This window comes from Coptis chinensis, chromosome 8 (assembly GCF_015680905.1).
Source record: "Coptis chinensis isolate HL-2020 chromosome 8, ASM1568090v1, whole genome shotgun sequence".
Lineage (NCBI taxonomy): Eukaryota > Viridiplantae > Streptophyta > Magnoliopsida > Ranunculales > Ranunculaceae > Coptis > Coptis chinensis.
The window spans coordinates 72,382,480-72,401,643 of NC_141463.1; the positions used below are offsets into that span (position 1 = coordinate 72,382,480).

The 19,164-nt window shown below is 38.6% G+C and overlaps 2 protein-coding genes across 3 annotated transcripts; one reads left to right on the forward strand and one right to left on the reverse strand.

Moving 5' to 3' along the window:
• Window positions 1–3,738: 3,738 nt before the first annotated feature.
• On the forward strand, window positions 3,739–6,628 carry LOC147482842 (S-adenosyl-L-methionine-dependent methyltransferases superfamily protein). 2 transcript variants are annotated; one of them, XM_086576551.1, is made up of 5 exons: window positions 3,739–4,088; window positions 4,170–4,276; window positions 4,505–5,009; window positions 5,431–5,549; window positions 6,258–6,628. In XM_086576551.1, exons 1-5 carry the CDS (start codon window positions 3,813–3,815, stop codon window positions 6,457–6,459), a joined length of 1,209 nt encoding a protein of 402 aa, XP_086432677.1. In that variant the 5' UTR covers window positions 3,739–3,812; the 3' UTR covers window positions 6,460–6,628. The 2 variants fall into 2 exon arrangements, with proteins under 2 accessions (XP_086432677.1, XP_086432678.1); XM_086576552.1 differs by lacking the exon at window positions 4,170–4,276 and having other exon boundaries at window positions 3,853–4,088.
• Window positions 6,629–7,344: 716 nt separating this feature from the next.
• LOC147482843 (organelle RRM domain-containing protein 1, chloroplastic-like) lies at window positions 7,345–11,945 on the reverse strand. The gene is made up of 9 exons (XM_086576550.1): window positions 11,430–11,945; window positions 11,248–11,345; window positions 10,870–11,110; window positions 10,682–10,779; window positions 10,532–10,597; window positions 8,726–8,797; window positions 8,072–8,140; window positions 7,881–7,987; window positions 7,345–7,771 (listed from the first exon to the last, which is right to left on the reverse strand). Exons 1-9 carry the CDS (start codon window positions 11,747–11,749, stop codon window positions 7,685–7,687), a joined length of 1,158 nt encoding a protein of 385 aa, XP_086432676.1. The 5' UTR covers window positions 11,750–11,945; the 3' UTR covers window positions 7,345–7,684.
• Between the last annotated feature and the right edge of the window lie 7,219 nt (window positions 11,946–19,164).

Genomic DNA, 19,164 nt, shown 5'->3' on the forward strand with positions numbered 1-19,164 from the left:
GAGAACTCTAGTGATGAGAATGGGCTACAATAAGGTGGAGGAGATGAGTTTATAGAGTTAGAAGAAGTGAATGAACTGGTTGGGGCGATAAATCAGCAAAATGAGAATGAGTTGTTATCCATGTCTGCACTATTAACTGAAGAATCGACCCAGAATGTTCTTCCTCAGGTAATCTCGACCCCGAATGTTATTCCTCAGGTAATTTAGAATCCCATGTCTAATGAGTCTGATGTGTTTGATGAGTTGAATGAAATACATAATCCCATGTCTGATGTGTCTAATGTGTCTGATGTTCCTAAATATTCCCAAAGATCAAATAAGGGAGCCCCAAAGAAACAATATGAACCTGATCTTAAAGCAAAGATCAAATATCCAATTAGCAATCATGTGTCTTTCCATAGGTTGTCAGGATCGTATGCACTTGCTATTAATCAATTATTCACTGTATCTATTCCTAGTAGTGTGTAGGATGTATTGACAGATCTGAAGTGAACAAAGGCGATAAACGAAGAAATGGAGGCACTACGAAGTAATGGTACTTGGGAACTTGTTCCATTACTCGTTGGAAAGAAGACAATTGGGTGTAGATGAGTGTTCACTGTGAAGCTCAAAGCAGATGGAAGTATTGATAGATATAAAACATGGTTAGTTGTAAATTAAAGGGATATACGCAAATGTATGGGGTAGATTATCAAGAGACCTTTGCACCGGTAGCAAAGATCAATACAGTTCGGATTCTCATATCAATAACAGCAAATCGAGACTGGCCGCTAAAGCAACTTGATGTTAAAAATGCTTTTCTCAATGGAGATTTGGATGAAAAGGTCTACATGGAGTTGCCCCAGGCATTGGATGTAGTTCTTCGCGTAAACAAGAAGTTTGTAAACTGAAAAAGTCATTGTACAAGTTGAAACTGTCACCTAGAGCTTGGTTTGTGAGGTTCTCTTCCACAATGAAGGCATTTGGTTATAAGCAAAGTAATTTATATCATACCTTGTTTATAAAATACAAAGAAGGGAAGGTAACAGTTCTAATCGTGTATGCTGATGATATGGTACTGACAGGAGATGACCCATGTGAAATGAAAGCATTACAGGAGTATTTGGCTACTAAATTTGAAACGAAGGATCTGGGGTAGCTTAACTATTTCTTAGGGATCGAGGTTGCAAGATCTAAACATGGGGTTTCTCTTTCACAATGGAAATATGTGATAGATCTTTTAACCAAAATTGGAATGCTTGCTTGCAAACCAGCAGAAACGCCTATAAAAATGAATCATCAGCTGGAACTTTTTCCAGATCAAGCTCCAATAGACAAGGGTCTTTATCAGCAGTTAGTTGGGAGATTAATATATCGCATCACATAATGAGGCGGATATAACTTTACGAGTGAGTAGTGTAAACGATCGGTTTATGCATGCACCAAGTGAACTGCATATGAATGCAGTATATCGTATCTTGAGATACTTGAAGAATGCTCCAGGCGCTTGTTCTCAAAAAATGGTACCTCGAACATTGGATACACAGACTCTGATTGGGTAGGTGATCCAACAACCAGAAGGTCTACATCTAGTTATTTTACTTTCATGGAAGACAATATTGTCACTTGGAGAAGCAAGAAGCAGAAGGTTGTGGCGAGATCAAGTGCAGAAGCCGAATTCAGAGGTATGGCTCAGGGTGTATGCGAATTGTTATGGATTAGGAGTGTCCTAAAAGATTTAGGTATTGCATATGAAAAACCTATGAATCTTCATTGTGATAATAAGGCAGCCATTGAGATTGCCCAGAATCTTGTACAACATGACTACAACAAACATGTTGAAGTTGGTAATTATTTCATCAAAGAAAACCTCGATCAAAAGGTTATACAATTTCCATTTGTCAAGTCCGAGAACCAGTTAGCTGATGTGCTTACGAAAGCAGTTTCAAGAAAGGTGTTCCATGGTATAATCAACAAGTTAGGCATGATAGACATCTATGCCTCAATTTGAGGGGGAGTGTCAGCCTGAGCTGTAAATAGTAGATTGATCTTATTAGTATATAGGATGATTTAGTTTCCTTATTTATAAGATTAGATTTAGTTTTTTTCTTTGTAAGATTGTTTCCTCCTGTATATGATTGTAATCCCTCTATATATTGCCTCCATCTTGGAGAAGAATACATCATCATATATGTAACCACCGAAATCATATTCTAACACAATTGGAAGCATTTTATACGACCACATTTCTTGTATTGCTTAAATCAAAATATAAACATATATATTATATGCGGCTTTGAACAAATGTTTATCTGATAGTCTAGGTAGCATATGTTGGCCTAATACCGGCCTCCGCTTGATCACCTGGGTCCATCGGCTTACTTCAGGTTGCTACATGGACAATTTTTCAGTAGATGGTCTTTAAGTAATACAGTACGTACGTCTTTCTAATGCATATTCAATTCTACTTTGTAATTCACATGCAGAGTCACAGACTTGCACAGTTGCACCTGCTTCTTTATATTACTTTTGTTTCAGTCCAGAGAAGAACGCTGTGCTATGTTACAGCACGCCAGCACCAGACTTAAAGTTGCACAATTTGATCTAAAATGATTGCTTAAGGGCCGGGTTCATACTCCAGAAATGAACCTGGGGCCGGGAGATAGTTAATTTTGCCTTTTGTTTCCTATTTTATAATATTGATTGGTATTTTTTGACCAGAAACAAATTGGAGGCCGGTAAAGATAAGATAAAGGTCCGATCCCCAGCTTGTTTTGTCTAGCAAGTAGAAACTACCAACTCACCTAGGTAGAAGAGTAAAGGAAGACAGCTCATGTGGAATCATAAAGAGGAAGGAGGTGTAAGACTTGAGGGATGCATGCTTATCTCTTGCATGTAATTAGCTAGACTCATTTGTAACTTCTAAGGAGGAGGTGTAAGATTTCAGGGATGTTAATCCCTGTAATGGACTTAGGTGGCAGAAAGATAGAACTCATGTTTTTGGATTCTTTCCAAAAGGAGGATTAGTGCTTACCGCCTACACCAGTACTATAAATAGCCATGCATAAATCTTTTAGACTACTGCAAATTGACTCCAGTTTGGAGAGAAGCCAATTTCACAGCAGATCAATTGGCAAAGTACTCGGTCAGTTTGCAAGACAATGATCAAGTTGTTTTTATTGTAAAACCCCCATGGATAACCAAATGGGAGGTTCCAGAACATGTTTATTATAGGTTCTGTTAAGTTCTTATAGTGCTACTGTGTGAGTAGACTGTAAGTAACTCCTCATGTACTCTCCTCCTCCCCCCACAACCACCTTTATCAATACAAATTTTTGCTTACTGAAAAAAAAAAAAAAATAAATAGCCATGCAAGCATCAACCGTTTCTCATATTTGAGCCAAAAAAAAAACTGTTTCTCATCATAATAAAAATCAGAAGTCTTTATATCAAATCTCTATAGCTAATTACTATATACTGAAAATGACTGGAGGAAAGGGTGGAGAAGGTTGTGGTAAGGCTGGAGGTAGTGTGGGTGCTCCTATAGAAGGAGGTAGTGGAGGGTCGTCAGGGAGATCTCGTGGGGGTGGTGGCAGCAGTAGCGACTCAATGAGAGCTCCTGGAGAAAGAGGAGGCGGCTCAATATCTAAGGTCAGGTTTTGAGCCTTGATTCAAGTGAAAAGGCAAACAAGTAGTTCGTAATGGATGTGATCAGAACTTTGGCTTATATCTAACAAGTCTCTTACAGTTCATGTATTTCTTGCTTGAACGTGTTAACCAAATAAATAAAATAATGGGGTAATCTCCCATCTATAACTTATCCGAAATATCGGATGGCATTTAAAAAAAAAAAAAAGAAATATCACGAGAGTTTTTTAGGTCAGTTAAAAAAGCAATTGGAGGAGATGGGAAAGCGCGGGAAGAAGCAGAGACACCAACAAAAAGCACCACCTAAAAACTATTACGATTCTGACCCTGACCAAGAAAGTGTTACTGTACTCCCATCTTCAGAGGAAGAACTTCTATCATCAGAAAATGACAATGATGGGACCCACTCGTCATCTAATGATATCCCATCGAAGTTTTTACTCTACCAAGAATCAGTTCAGGTAAAATAACTGTATTTTAACTAACTTAAAACTCTCATTTTCCAACTTCTCATTTTTTTTTTTTTTTTTAAATTCGAGTAGATGCCAAAAGGGGATATAAGTTATTTGCACAAGTTCTTTCTCATGTATATTGGAGGGAGAGTTCCTCTTCATTTCCAAGAAGATTTTTGTGGTACTGCTCTTCTCAGGTATAATAATCTTTCTAGCTTCTGGGTCAATAGATATTAATCGAATGCCAATGACAAGTTATATACCCTTAAATGCCGCACATGTAGAATGAATATACATGTCTAATTTTAAGAATGCCCCTTATATTACTGCTGGGGAAATTGTCTTGTATAGTCCTTAGGATCAATGCCCCTTTATTACTTTAGAAACTTTAGATCTCATGTAACTCTTTTCTATATGTTCTTCAGTACAGAATGGCTCCGCACTGATCCTCGACGAACTTCTGTTGGCGTTGATTTGGACCTTGAGGCACTTACTTGGTGCTTGGAGAATAATGTCAATAAGATTGGGGCGGATGTGTATTCCAGAATATCCCTGTTTCATGGGAATGTTTTGGAACCTACCGAAGCTAAAAGAGTTAAACTTGAGCTCCACGATCTCGTTAATAATGTGACATTGGGTGAGAATGAAGGCTGTTCGGAAACTACACCACAAGAATCTTCCAAGGATGAGGTTCCTAGTAGTTCATTTGACGGTGGGCTCTTGAAGAATTCTCCTTTGCCTGCAAGGGACATTGTCTGTGCCTTCAATTATAGCTGTTGTTGCCTTCATAAGCGTTCTGAGCTGGTGTTGTATTTCAAGCATGTTCTTACTTCATTGTCCAAAAGAGGTGGAATATTTGTGATGGATGTATATGGAGGTACATCATCAGAGCGTGAGATACGTCTTCAGAGGAAATTCCCAAATTTCACTGTAAGCTGTTTTTGCTTCATTTTGCTTGGAGTTTATTATTAAACTTATTCTTGGTGGTTAGTTATCACGAAATTCCATGTTGGACTATCCAATTGAACCCACAAATCCAAACATTTGACCTATGTAGGTTTCATCGTGAACTTCAACGTTGTCCCAGGCTCCCAGCCACCAAATAAAGGGAACACTGTGTATTCTTTTGTTCATTTAGCAGGAGCTAATAGTAGTTCACTAATTGCTTAAACCAATTGGCTGAAGAACGAAACTGTTGGCAACAACACTTTGTATGATAGTCATACTTTACCCAGAGCTAGTTATTTCACCCATTTTATGTTCAAAATTCAATATAACATCGACTACCATAAAAAGTGTTATGTTTTGTTGTTTTGATGCTCCATCTAATTGTTATAATCTTCCACTACAGTATATTTGGGAGCAAGCTGAGTTTGATATTATACAGCGGACAACAAGGATCAGTCTCCACTTCAATCTTCGAAAGCAGCAGCGCAAAATTCTCCATGCATTTTCTTATAGCTGGAGGCTGTAAGTTGCACTTCTCCTTCACTAAGACACGCTTTAGCAATAGAATTTGATGGTTGTAAAGAAATATTTGTCAGTCTTGTATTTGAAAAGACGTGTAATATAATAGTTGATCATACTTGAACCGCCAATGTTGTAGGAAGGCAGTTCCTCTTTCTGAATTGAACTGTAGAACCAAAACTTTCTCTATCTTGGGGCATTTGTCTTTGTGATATCAAAGACTACCCAGTTTTTTCATGGGTTGAAGTGTACGAGGCATTAAAGTTTCCTGAGTAGTATTTTGAATGGTCATTATTCATCACTGACCTGGTTTCGCAAAACCATATTTGGATCCTGAAAGGAGTCTTCCTGTATACAAATATTAGATTAATTTTCTTGTCCTCTGTTAAACTTGCAAAGTCAACTACTGTGTAGCTAGACTTCTTCCTATATCTAGTGTGTAAATTTTGAATTTCATTTTCTAGGCAATAGTATGAAAGATGTCTGTGTAATGACAATTTTTCACTTATGAACACATATTGGTTTGCTTACCCTTGTATAGCTATATAGGGGTTTCAGACCCAAAATATCAGTAACCTTACCTCTTAAGGATTTTGGTCAAAGTGAAGATATCAGCTTAGTTCTTTTTGCATCATTCATTGATAGTGAAATTTTCTCCATTCCACATCAATGCCTAATAAATTGTTAAATGATGATTTAAAATGTGTGCAGGTGGTCGTTGCCAGAAATCAAGGACTGCATGGAGGAAGCAGGATTTAAATCTGTTCACTTTTGGATCAGACAGATGCCAGATACAAATGATGTGAAAAATTCAGAAGCTTTCACCGTGGGACGTGATGTGAAGTACGAAGAAGTATCAACTTTCCAACAGGAGGATGCGTGGAATGCATATGTCGTAGGTGTTGCAAAATGACCTTGAGTTAGTCATTCTTTCCTGTCTTCTAGTTAAATTTCATGATGCAAAACTATGGCACTGTGAAGCGTAAATGCAAAACTATGGCACTGTGTAAGCTGTATGTCTAATTGTGGAAAATGCATCAGAACTGTTCTCTCTTGATAGAATCAATTTTGTTCGTCAGCTCTATCTCTGTTTACAGCAATCCTGAAACCCTGAAGGTTACAATATATATCAGTGATATTTATGAAATCAGGAGGAAAACATTGGATTGGAATTGGACTAATCGTGGGTGAACCAAAAAGAAACCAAATTGCTGATATTTTGTGTATAATTCAGGTCAGAGCATCACTGTTTTCTGGGATGGTTGAATTATAATTCAAAATTTCATAGGACTACTAAATAGATCGGCAAGAGTGCAAGACAGTCCAACTGATTTTCCTGTAAATGTGAATGACGCATGATGACTAGCCCTTTGCTGGCAATAACCTTGGCCTCTTCCACTGTATGCTTGTCCTCCAAGTGGGGTGACTAAGACCTCTCAGAGTTCTGCCAGCTTCGGAGGAGTTGGGATTTTCCTGATGCCCAAGAGGATGGCTGGCAACACATTGATGTTTCACACGCAAAATTTGTACTCATGCCCGAACAAACAGCAGAGGAATAGATGCATAAAAGGCCATATAGGCAGTTCGGTTTCTGCCTTGGATGAGTTGTTAATGTAACTACCAATCATTTACACCATTTTCCACTACCGCCTCTGCCTGTGCGTGTTTCTGTTCGAGCAGCTAGCCTGGATATAAACGAAACATGGAGTGAATTTTTTCATGCGTGTTCCACATGCAATTTAGTCTTCATTCAATTTAATTGACAAGGTTTGGTCTAATATCTTAGTAAGGAAGACAGTTTTACCAACAAATTGACCTTGATTTTGCTATTTGAACGAAACGCTCATAAAATTCCTTGAACAACCAATGTAAGATCTTAACTTACAGATCTTCTATTGCTTTCCATCTCCAAAGTAAAGGAACAGTAAGAAATAGTAAAAGATGATGGGAATAAAAACTCGTCAAATTCAAAACATTATATTGATGCTGAAGTACATTCAGTTCATCTGAAAGACCACTCAGATGCTCAATACATTCAATCGGACCAGGCAATCTTACATTCACACGTGACCAAGCAGCTCTTCAGGGCTCCGTGGTTGTAAACTACTGAGGCAAGAGGACCTTAGCCATTCCCATTCTCAGTATGTTGGCCTTGGGCTTCCCCTGCTGTATTTAGGTGGGTTTGTTTTGGCAACATCAACAACTATCATCCAGCCGTTAATGATCTGCAAAGAAGTAATTGCAATGGTAAGGTTTTGATTCTTTCTTACTTGGGTGACCAACGATTTGAATTGCATAGTGTAGCCAAAGCAAAATAAGTAGATATGAACCTACCTTGCCATTCATCTCTTTCAGGGCCGTACCAGCAGCTTCCTCAGTAGTGTACTCAATGAAGGCATAACCCTTGGACCTTTTAGATATCTTATCCATTATGATCTTAACTGTTAGCAGAATTACTTGCAATCAACATCTTGTTTTTAGTGATACAAAAAAGATACTAACTCTAAATATAACAGAATATATACCTTCCACAAGCTCCCCATATCCTTCAAATGCTGCACGTAATGTTTTCTCTGAAGTATAAAACGAGAGGCCTGAACAGAATGAAATGCGTCAATCTCAAGAATTTTACAAAAAGCATGTTTACTTAAAGGACGAGGATTGCAATCGGCATCAATCAAGTATTAACAACTGAAAGGTATTGCAGTGAACAATCAAATATACGACAGGGATAGCAATGCTGTAGAGACAAATAAAAGTTACTGGAAACAGAGAGAACTAAATAACTGACATTTTAAAAAATGAGATCCAAGTACAACGTAGTCTGGAGTGTTGGTGTTTGGACGGCCACATACAGGAAGGATCACATATTGATTTCGAAATATCCGATCTGAAGTACAAGCTATCCTGTCCTATTGAATTTATTTCTTCCTGTACGAAGAGGTGATCACACTGAAGACCTTATTTCAAAAGTATTATTCCAGATGATAATTCTAGTTCAGCAAAAGCATTCTTGTCTGTTTCATGTGTTGATTTTTCAATTTTCATGGGTTCGTAATACTTTTTATGAGAACCGACCACCCTTTTGAGTATTTTCCTGCTGTTTTCTGTCATCAATGACCGTTCAGCTTATTAAAAAAACAGTAGATAGATTAAATAAAATCTAACAAGAATCATACCAGTAACAAAGAGCCTTTTCGTTTTAATGGCAGGTGCTTGCGTCTCTGCTGAATTCTGTAAATTACCATCACCTGAAGAAGACACAGATTATTATTAAAAAAAAATGGTAGATTCACTTACTGCTGAAGAAACATTGTCAAATCTAAGTTACAAATATGACCTCTAGAAGCCACCTAGTGAATTAGAGATTCAACCTTACACATAGCACGATACCTGCTTCCTATATTTATAGGAAGCAGTGAGGATACACACCCCACCCCCTTCTCTCTTTTGTGCTGAATTATGTTGATTACCATCCCATGAAGATAATTTCATATAAGGGTGTATTTCATTAGTAGGAAATGGCAGGAAATATAAACGAAGAGAAGTATCTACCATCAATCAAAGTGTGACTGATGTGACACTAATATATAAATTGAACAGAGAAGAATTTTATTTTACACCTTGTACTCCAAGTAAGAGATATTCCAACAATATTCTTCCATCAATCAAACATGCCACACAATAAGTTGGTATATCAATGGGAGTCGAAATCCAAAACATATATGACATAATATAGGTAGCTAGAAGAAGCTACATAGTGAGTCATAAATTTAACCTTCCATACTATGTCTGTAAGTACCAGACAAGTATACGAATGAATAGCTTTTCGGTTAATTGCAAAGTTCAAGGAAAAACATAAGAGCCTCGAGGCGCTAGGCCTCCTAGAGGCTTAACGCACCTCAGAGACTTATTGAGGTATAAGCCTCAACCACGCCTCAATGGCGAAAATAACTTCATTTTTGTTTTATTTTTGAAGTAGACCAATTTTCCATATGAACAAGATTGTTTTGTCCTTCGAAGAAAGATTGAGGGTGATCATGAGAAAAAAAATATATATATGTATATCAGGCCGGATCTTAGAAGTACATACTTATTTTAAGTTAAAATAAGTACGTAAGTAAAACTTTACCTAGAAAATGAATTCAAACCTAATTTTTTGTGGATATCATCTACTCACCATAAACATCATCTCTATAAAATTTTAACTCTTTTGAAAATCTCTAACTTAGGCAAAAGATGATTGTAAAAATACTATTTTCTGGACAGTTAGATTTCTTTTTTAAGATGACAACAATTTTTAGCTAGGTTAGAGATTTCCAAATGAGCTCAAATTTTGTGGAGTTGATCTTTATGGTATGTAGGTAATACCCACAAAAAATTAGAGTTGAATTTATTTTCTAGGTGATGTTTTACTTACGTAGTTATTTTAACTTTAAAATAAGTATGTACTTCTAAGATCGGGCTTGTATATATATAAGTATTAAGTGTCTTGGTTATTCTGCCATTGAGGCTATAGCCTCAAATAGTTTTCCTGCCAAAGGTGCAACTCAAGTCGTGCACCTCGATGCATTTTTTAAATTCTGGTTACTCGTTAGCAATAGGTGGTGCCAATACCTATATTCAGCAACTAGGTACTGGAATTATCAGTTTGCTATTTAGGTTTAAGTTTTAAACTGATTATAAGCACTATACACTCCAGTTTATCTTTGATTCCTCTCAACTGTAATGTTAAATTTATCCAACAATTGATCTCGGTCCTTATATGAAGTAGCCTTTGATCTCAATACTGTATCTTAACACTTTGTTGTTATGATAATGGAGTTGACACATTTGTGTAGATGTAAAAACAACAACATTTGGGGGGTGTGCAGATCAACATCTAAACCCCGAGGTTCCATAAAATTGAAACTCTAAAGTACAATATTTATAATGATGAAGTCTAACTAATAAAATCAACTTTGTTGAACTAAACAGGCCCTAACCTCCATAATTCTTGTATTCTGAGCCAAAATTTTCATCTTGCTGAACGGACAAAACACCAGGAACACCTATACAACAATAGAGGTATTATACACATATGAGTAACATAAACATTAAAACAGTAGGGTGTAAATTAGGAGGCAATAGCTTACCAGCTAGTTCCTGTGCACACTCCTCATCAAGTTCACAACAGAACCCAAAATTGTTTTGCCAAGAGATGTGGTATATGCACATCTGTGCATCTTTTTCACTGCATAGAAGTGCTCAAATGTGTTACTGAAAAGGCAGAAAAAAAAATATGAAACAGGAGTAACAAATATGCTTGAGCATTAGAACTTACTTGCCCAAAACCTTTGTTAGTACTTGAGCATAATGGTCCACCATTTGAGCTTTTGTAACAACTTCAACAGGTGGTTTGTCCATTCGAACAATCCAGTATTTGGATTTTCTTTCAGAAAACAATCCAGAAGTTCCACTAGTTGAATCAAATAGACTACTCAACTGAAGGTTCGATAAGCTATAGTCCTTTTCCATTGAATCAACATTCAGGTCAGGCCTAATGGATAAAACCTCTGGTAAAACTACAATACAATGAAAAAACACTCATCTTAACAGCATTTTGACAAAAGGGCCTTCTCTACTCAATCTCATTTATATTTACTTCTTTTTGGGCCTATAATACTATAAATCAACCAAATGTCAATGACGAAGAACTTACGAATAAGGGCTCTACGAGTTTCGTCATCAATATCGCAACAAAACCCAAACTGATTTTGCCAAGAAGCATTATAAATACACATTTGAGCTTCCTTTTCACTGTCAAAGCATCACAAAATTCTCAAGAGATAACAAACTCAAACGTGTAAAATAAAAATGCAGAATGGGTATTAATAAAGTTACCTTTCTAAAACCCTGGATAGGGTTTTAACATAATAATCAATGGCTTCTGATTTTGATTGAAGTTCTTCTTTGGGTCTCTTCATTATTACCATCCAGTGTTGTTGTTGATTGTTCAAAGTAGAAGAAGAAGTAAGAAAATCTGAAGAAGTTGTTGTTGTGGCACTGATTGAAGAAGAAGTGAGTTTGCAAGCATTTTTCTTCTTGATGCTTTTAGGAAAAAGAGTGGAAGTCTGGAGTTGGGTTTTGAGTGGCTGAGTATTAATTATTTTAGTGTTCCTAGTGGTGGTTGTAGGAGAGAGTAGCTTCATGCTTCCCGCCATGGTTTTACAGTTAAGGCCTCAAAATCTATATGTCTTATCTAGCTATGCAACTCCAAGACTATGTGGCAGTGAGTGGCACAATCTAATTCATGTATTTATCATATTATTAAGGGTCAATTCACAATCTAATTCATGTTTGAAAAGAGTTTTTTTTTTATACCCCTTTTGAAAATCGAGAGAGATACCCAACTAACGTGAGTAACGTCTCCTCTGAGTTAACTAGTTAACTAGTATTTAGTATTTACTAACCAAAACACCCCCTGCTTGAGTTTACTACATGGGGGCATTCTAACATAAAAATTTGTATTTAAATTTCGGTTAATTCCATAATTGGATGTTGAATAAATGTTTGGGACAAAACGCCCGTTGAAAGTGGCAGATAAATTTTAATCTAACTACGGACGTGGTCCTCACAAAAAGTCTACTAACATTCATTCCGATCACGCGTCTGTTTTGCAAACAATATCAAATTTTAAGTAAGAGTTCCAAAAACACGATACGTGACAAGATAACTAGAATCTAAAACATTATCAGTAGCCCTCTCAAATCAATATAGAAAACGATTTTTGTGTTCATTAAGCGGTTAGATTGAAATATCAAATCAGAGTTCTAGAACATGAAATGTGCATCTTATGTTCTAGAATTAACTGAAACTTAAATACAAATTTTTATGTTAGATTGCCCCCTGTAATATGCAAAACTATTTGAGATACCCCCTTTAAAACTCTATAACTCATCAAATGCAAGCAGGGGTGTTTTGGTCAGTAAATACTAGTTAACTGACGGGAAACGTTACTTGGGGGTATCTCTCGATTTTCAAAACAGAAGTATCTCAAAAAAACTTCTCAAACAGGAGTTTCCCAAATTGACCCTATTATTAATTTTCAATATGGTAAAAGTAAGTTCGTTTAGGAGCAAACCCATACCATTTTATATCGTCATACTTTAATAGAATGTAAAATAATAATAATAATAATAATAGTTTCTTCCATTTATATCGTCATACTTTGTAAGTACCCTCCGTTCTACACTACAGTACACGTGTCCATACACCAGGCCACCAGCTCGTACCATTCTATCAGAACGTCCCAACGACCCGAACTTAGGTTGTCCCCAACATCAGTTACAACCATATATATAAGCAAATCAACTAGCACAATCTTGGAGCTCAGTCAACACACCAATCAAGGAGACATTAACTTTGTAACGACAGAGTAATGACAAATCATCAAGATATCACACAAGGTGGATCTACACTTCATAATGGCCTAGAGCAAATAAGGAAAGTCAGCTCAAACATCTATAAGTAAAGAGAGATGAACTACGTAAAGCTTGATTCAAGTTTATCCCAAGAAACTTGATACGTAGGCAACTCTTATCCCGATAAGAGTGCAGCCATTCCCTATCGCATAAATTGTCAGGTCATTGTCCAGTAAACACCAAACATCTACATTGGCGTCGTCTGTCGGTTCGTTTCCTTAAGAAAATAACACAGCCCACAAAGCTAGTCAGAAAAACCACCATGGACCCATCACTTCAGATGTTGGCAGATCAGATGAAGACGCTCCAAGAGGCCTTCCTCACCTTGCAACAAGAGAACCAGATGATGCGGGAACAAGCCACCTCCAACGCCAACAACGGCACTCCAGATGCAGTAGAGAACAACGCCGTCGCAGCCCTTACCACAACCACTAATCAAAGGTTAGAAGACTTCATACAAAAGTTGGAGAAGTCAAACGACAAGGCAAGCGCACTGCAGATCGCACAGAAGATACTCAAGACGTACAAGGCGTCACCATTCACAACTGAAATCAGGGAAAAGCAACCTCCGTCAGAATTCATCCAACCAACGTTCCCGCTATACGATGGTAGCTCGTGTCCAGGCCACCACGTAGCTCGTTTCAGCCACACTCTCACACTCTACAGCGCTCCAGAGTACGACTACCTGAAGTGCAAGCTCTTTCCAGCCAGCCTAAAGGACAGAGCTTTAGAATGGTTCTACATGCTCACTCCTAACTCAATCAGCAACTTCGACAAGCTAGCTAAGGCGTTACGCGCAGAGGGAGTTAGATCCCACAACAGGAAGAAACAAGACGACCTGGACTCCTTGTTTCAACTAAAGCAAGCACATGGCGAGACAATCCACGAGTTCCTAGGATGCTTCAAGAAAAAGCTCATCTTAATGGAGTCAGGCTTAAAAGATAGCTTTGCAACGTCTGCATTCACCAACGCTCTCCTGGATGACTCCAACCTAGCAAGATCTCGATCTTGCGAACAAACGTAAGAACACCTAGGCGACTGTACCTACGTAATTGATAAGTACATCAAGTACGAAGAGTGGCGGGCCCAGCACAAAGGCAAAGAAGTTCTCACAATAAGAAACAAGCGAGAACCCAAAGAAAACAAGCACTACTCGGGCAACAACAACAAGAATAACAAGGGCTACAACTCCAATAAGCCCCCTTATACAAAAAGAGAATTCTTCAACTTCTTCAGGACGCCGAGCCAAATAATCCTAAAGAATATCTATACAACACCATACTTCAAACCCAACATCAACAAGGTAATCGCCATACCAGAACGTCCATACTGTCATTTTCAAAAGCTCCACCACCATGACACGAATGAATGTTGGAGCCTTAAACACTACCTCCAAGACTTAGTCGAGGAGGGCAAATTGAAAGAGTTCCTGCCAGAAAGCGACCTCAAGCATAAGCTGGATGTCAAACGCCACGTAAGGCGGGAGCCGCGACCCATTAACGCCCCGCCCACAAGCGCGGGGAGCGAAGCGGTCCGACGATCTAAATCTCCAGGTCGATCGAGACACAACAGGAGACAACACTCCTCAGACAAAGATGAAGAAAGATAATCAATATGATTACTGATACCTCCAACGATGAAACCTCAAGTCGGGAAAAGCGCAGAAGGGTTGGAGCACTTTAGGAGATCTACTATCTCTCCCACAAAGCTGAAGTCATTACTCCTACAAGCTCTCAATCAATGACCTCCATAACATTCACGGAGGACGATCTAGACAAGGTGTGCCTACCCCACCCCACAATGATGCCCAGATAGTACATGCACATCAAAATCAATGGGTGGACAGTCAAAAGAGTCCTCATCGATCCAGGCAGCTCATGCGACATATTTTTCTATCAAACATACAATGACATGCACCTGCATACTCGGTGATGATAGAGTCAAATGCACCACTCTATGGAATTAACGAAGATCGCACATATGCCATTGGAGACGTCATCCTACCAGTCTCTATTGGCAAAAAGGAAGACATGGTCAAAACTTCAACACACTTCAGTGTGATCGATGTCAAGTCGTCCTACACTGCCATTCTAGGACACCGATGGATTCACAAAATCCAAACAATTCCATCAACCCTACACCAGGTCCTGCGATTTCTCGGACCCCGAGGCATCATGGAGCTCAAAAGTAACCAACTAGAAGCTCATTGATGCAATCACGTCAGCACAACAACCACACCAAAGCCTCAGGTCGTCGAAAGCAAGGACGTCCCAAAGAAGCAAGATCCTCAAGCTTCCAGCCCTCCACCAGCAGTAGCAAACAAAACCAAAGGGAAACAAGCACAAATAGAACCTGGAGAAAAAGTCAATCTGGGCTCAAATGATGACCCAAAGTTTGTCTATGTCGGGGCTGAGTTAGACCCCAAGCTCAAGGAGTAACTTGTCAAATTTTTATCTCTCAATAAAGATGTTTTTGCTTGGTCGTATATCGATATACCTGGAATCGACCCACAGGTCGCATGCCACAAATTAAATGTCAATCCAAATATAAAGTCTATCAAACAATGACCTCGCAAATTGACTCTCAAATTTCAGAAAGCCATCAATGAAGAGATAGAAAAGCTAAAAAATGTGGGATTCATCAGAGAAGTCGAGTATCCGATGATATCCACAACTTTGCGGTATAAAGATTTGGATTCTCTACTCCGTTCGATGTAGACTCAAGTCCTTACTCATGTATCTTCGTGCATTTAGTTTGAGTAGGAATTCAAACCAACCTAAAGTCTAGGATAGCTTACAACTTTATTATACTCCTTGGGAAACTAGTGAGTAAGTTTTTATTGTGGATTTGCTAGCTAAGGTTTGTAGTGTTTTAAATCAAACTTTGAATACTAAAAATGCGAGATATAAAAAAAAATGGAAAAACTAAGATTTTTAACTTGCAATTTAAAGAGAAGAGAAGGGTAGAGAATTAAGCTACTTATGCAAGGCTTAACTACAAGTCTTTTAGAAACAGGTTACTACCATCTCAATCCCTAGCACAATATACCTATCTCTAAACATATCATGCTAGTATGTGGAATTGAAATGATAGATCATTCCAACTCCTAGTTCTATTTTACAACAGTTGATCAGATATTGGTCAATCTCTGTCATTTTGGGACAGGTTGAAAAATAGAACCTAAGTCTCTAAGTAGTGATTTTGGAATTCTACATTTGTAGCCTAATCCTCACATGAGCATCATTAACCTTCTCTTTGGTGTGACCTTGGATTGTTTGAAAGCTACAAGATATATTTGTTAAAGAGAGAGAGAGAGAAAGAAGAAAAGAAACTAAAAAAAACATTGATTACCTACGGAAATGATGAAGTTTATTAAAAAACTAAAAGTGTTCCCCATTAACACTATTACAAGCTTTTTTTTTACCTAAAACTAAAACTAAAAACTAAAACTACTCAACAAGGAATGGAAAAAGGAAAAGTAATCAAGGAAGTAAATGGAGTGAATGCCCTTGTTTTGTTTTCTTCCTATCATATTAGAGCATTCTCCCTATATCCCACGTGAAACACACACACACATTTATTTCCATCTTATCCACACATTCAAAACAAAGTGACACCTTGCTTTGTTTTCATTATTAGTGCATGATCTCATATAACCTCATTAATTACATGCAAGGTGTCCATTTATGCCAATAATTTGACATTTTTGTTTTGACATGCTCCATGATTGATGACTCATCTCTTCTTATAGACCCGAAAAGTGGTTCTATTGGTGGGCCCGGATGTCAATTTCTGTAATTTCTGGCCTGAGATAGAGCTAGTCGTGCTGATTATCTAAACAACTTACTTGCCGAAATCGGAGTCCAGGTTCAAGAGATATGAGCTCCGGAAGTTTGATGCTTCTATGCATGTAATCCCTGTTCTGACTTGATTCTGTACTGTTTGAGTCTTTGGGCTTTAGTCCGGATTTGTTGGGCTTCACATAGGCTTGATCGGAAAGCTTATGTATACTCCCTATTCCGTGCTTAAATGTTGGCTTTATCATCATTTTTACATTAGTTGCTCCAACCTGCAAAAGCACGAAAATGCGATTATTTTATGATTATTAAACACAAAATTAACCAAAGTATTATGTCTCTATGGGGTTTTATAGTACAGTTTTGGGTGCTTATCATCCGACCTGGCTAGCTAACGTTGTAGCCGTTCCCAAGAAGAACGGCTAGGTACGACTTTGCATAGACTTCACCAACGTCAACAAACATTACCCCAAGGACAGCTTCCCCTTGCCAAGAATTGACGTTCTGGTCGATCAAACATGCGGTCATGAACTCTTTTTGTTCATGGACGCCTACAGTGAATATAATCAAATACCATTGGCAGAAGAAGACCAGGAAAAAATGTCCTTCATTACCAAACATGGAACGTTCTGCTACAACGTCCTACCATTCGGTTTGAAGAACGTAGGCGCGACCTACCAAAGACTGGTCACAAAAATATTCAAAGACTTGCTGGGCGACACTATGGAAGTCTACATAGACGATATGGTAGTCAAAAGCAAAAAAGCTAGAGATCACATTTCTCACCTACAAGAAGCCTTTGAGTAACTGCGCCAAAACAAAATGAAGCTCAACCCAGCAAAATGCGTATTCGGGGTAGCTTCAGGGAAGTTCCTAGGATATCTTGTCTCACAAAGGCGCATTGAAGCAAACCCAGAATAGATACGAGCTCTCCTCGAGATGTCAGAACCGACCTCCAAGCAACAAATCTACAAGTTATCTGGCATGGTCTCAACCCTTAACAAATTCATCTCATGTGCATCTGACAAGTGCAAACCCTTCCTGCAAATACTGAAGAAGGGCACAACATTCACAAGGACAGAAGAATGTCAAAAGGCTTTCAACGACCTGAAATCTTACTTATCAACTCCCCCCGTCCTGTCCAAACCAACAGAAGGAGAGACACTGGGGCTCTACCTTGCAACTACCAACTTTGATATCAACTCAATTCTCTTTCGCAAGCACGAAGGAATCGAAAAGCTCGTCTACTTCACTAGCAAGACATTAGCCAACTCAGAAAAACATTACTCCCCAATGGAGAAAACAATGTTAGCTTTGTTGTACTCAGCTCGGAAGTTTCGACCTAACTTCTAGGCTCACAGCATCAAGGTCATCACAGATGTACCCATCAAATAGGTCTTGAGTTCTAGTAACAAAACAACCCGCATGGCCAAATGGGCTGAAGAACTCGGAGAACATCACATCGACTTCGTTCCTAGAACGTCCCGCAAAGGTCAGGTCATTGCTAATTTCTTGGCAGATTTCCCCGTCGAAGATGTCAACTGGGAACCCGAGCCAATTACTTCATTTCATCAACAATCCACCCCAGACACATGGCACCTCTACATAGATGGAGCATGCAATAATAGCGGTAGTGGACTGGGGGCTATGTTAACTTCACCAAAAGGAACACAACTACAAAAGTCAATCAAGATCGACTTCGCAACATCCAACAATGAAGCGGAGTACGAAACATTAATTACAGGCCTCCGCATGACACAACAGTTATAAGTCCAGAAACTCAAAGCTCACAACGACTCATAGCTAATCGTCAAGCAGCTCACCAAAGAGTATGTCACCAACGTAGCAAACCTGGCCAAATATGCCCAGGTCGTCAATAAAATCATCAGCTCGTTCAAAACATTCTCATTAGAACACATTCCTCGAGAAGACAACAGACATGCAGACAGCCTGGCCTTCTTAGCGTCGAAAACCCAAGAGACATGTCCAACCACGGTTTACATTGACATCCTGGAGAGGCTTGCATACCAGCAAGAAAGTGTCAACAGCCTCACAGACTTTCAGCCCACGAAGAAGAGATCACTCAATCCTGGATGGGACCATTCCTGCAATTTATCCTACACGGGGAACTCCCAGAAGAAGCAAAGAATGCTCGTGCTGTGAAATTTTGAGCTCCCAGATACACTGTAATCAACAGACGATTATTCTGCAAATCCGCAGGTGGACCTCACTTAAGGTGCATAACTCCACGTGAAGGTCAACTCATCTTTGACGAGATTCACAAAGGCGAATGTGGCAACCATGCAGGAGCAAGATCTCTGGCTTACAAAGCAATCGCTCAAAGGTATTATTGGTCAG

Coding starts and splice junctions, on each gene's coding strand:
- LOC147482842 (XM_086576551.1), top strand. CDS start 3,813: ATGGCATTTAAAAAAAAAAAAAAGAAATATCACGAGAGTTTTTTAGGT. Junction 5,010..5,430: donor GGAAATTCCCAAATTTCACT/GTAAGCTGTTTT, acceptor CTTCCACTACAG/TATATTTGGGAGCAAGCTGA. Junction 5,550..6,257: donor TTTTCTTATAGCTGGAGGCT/GTAAGTTGCACT, acceptor AAATGTGTGCAG/GTGGTCGTTGCCAGAAATCA.
- LOC147482843 (XM_086576550.1), bottom strand. CDS start 11,749: ATGGCGGGAAGCATGAAGCTACTCTCTCCTACAACCACCACTAGGAAC. Junction 11,111..11,247: donor AACTCGTAGAGCCCTTATTC/GTAAGTTCTTCG, acceptor ATTGTATTGTAG/TTTTACCAGAGGTTTTATCC. Junction 8,141..8,725: donor GAAAAGGCTCTTTGTTACTG/GTATGATTCTTG, acceptor CATTCTGTTCAG/GCCTCTCGTTTTATACTTCA.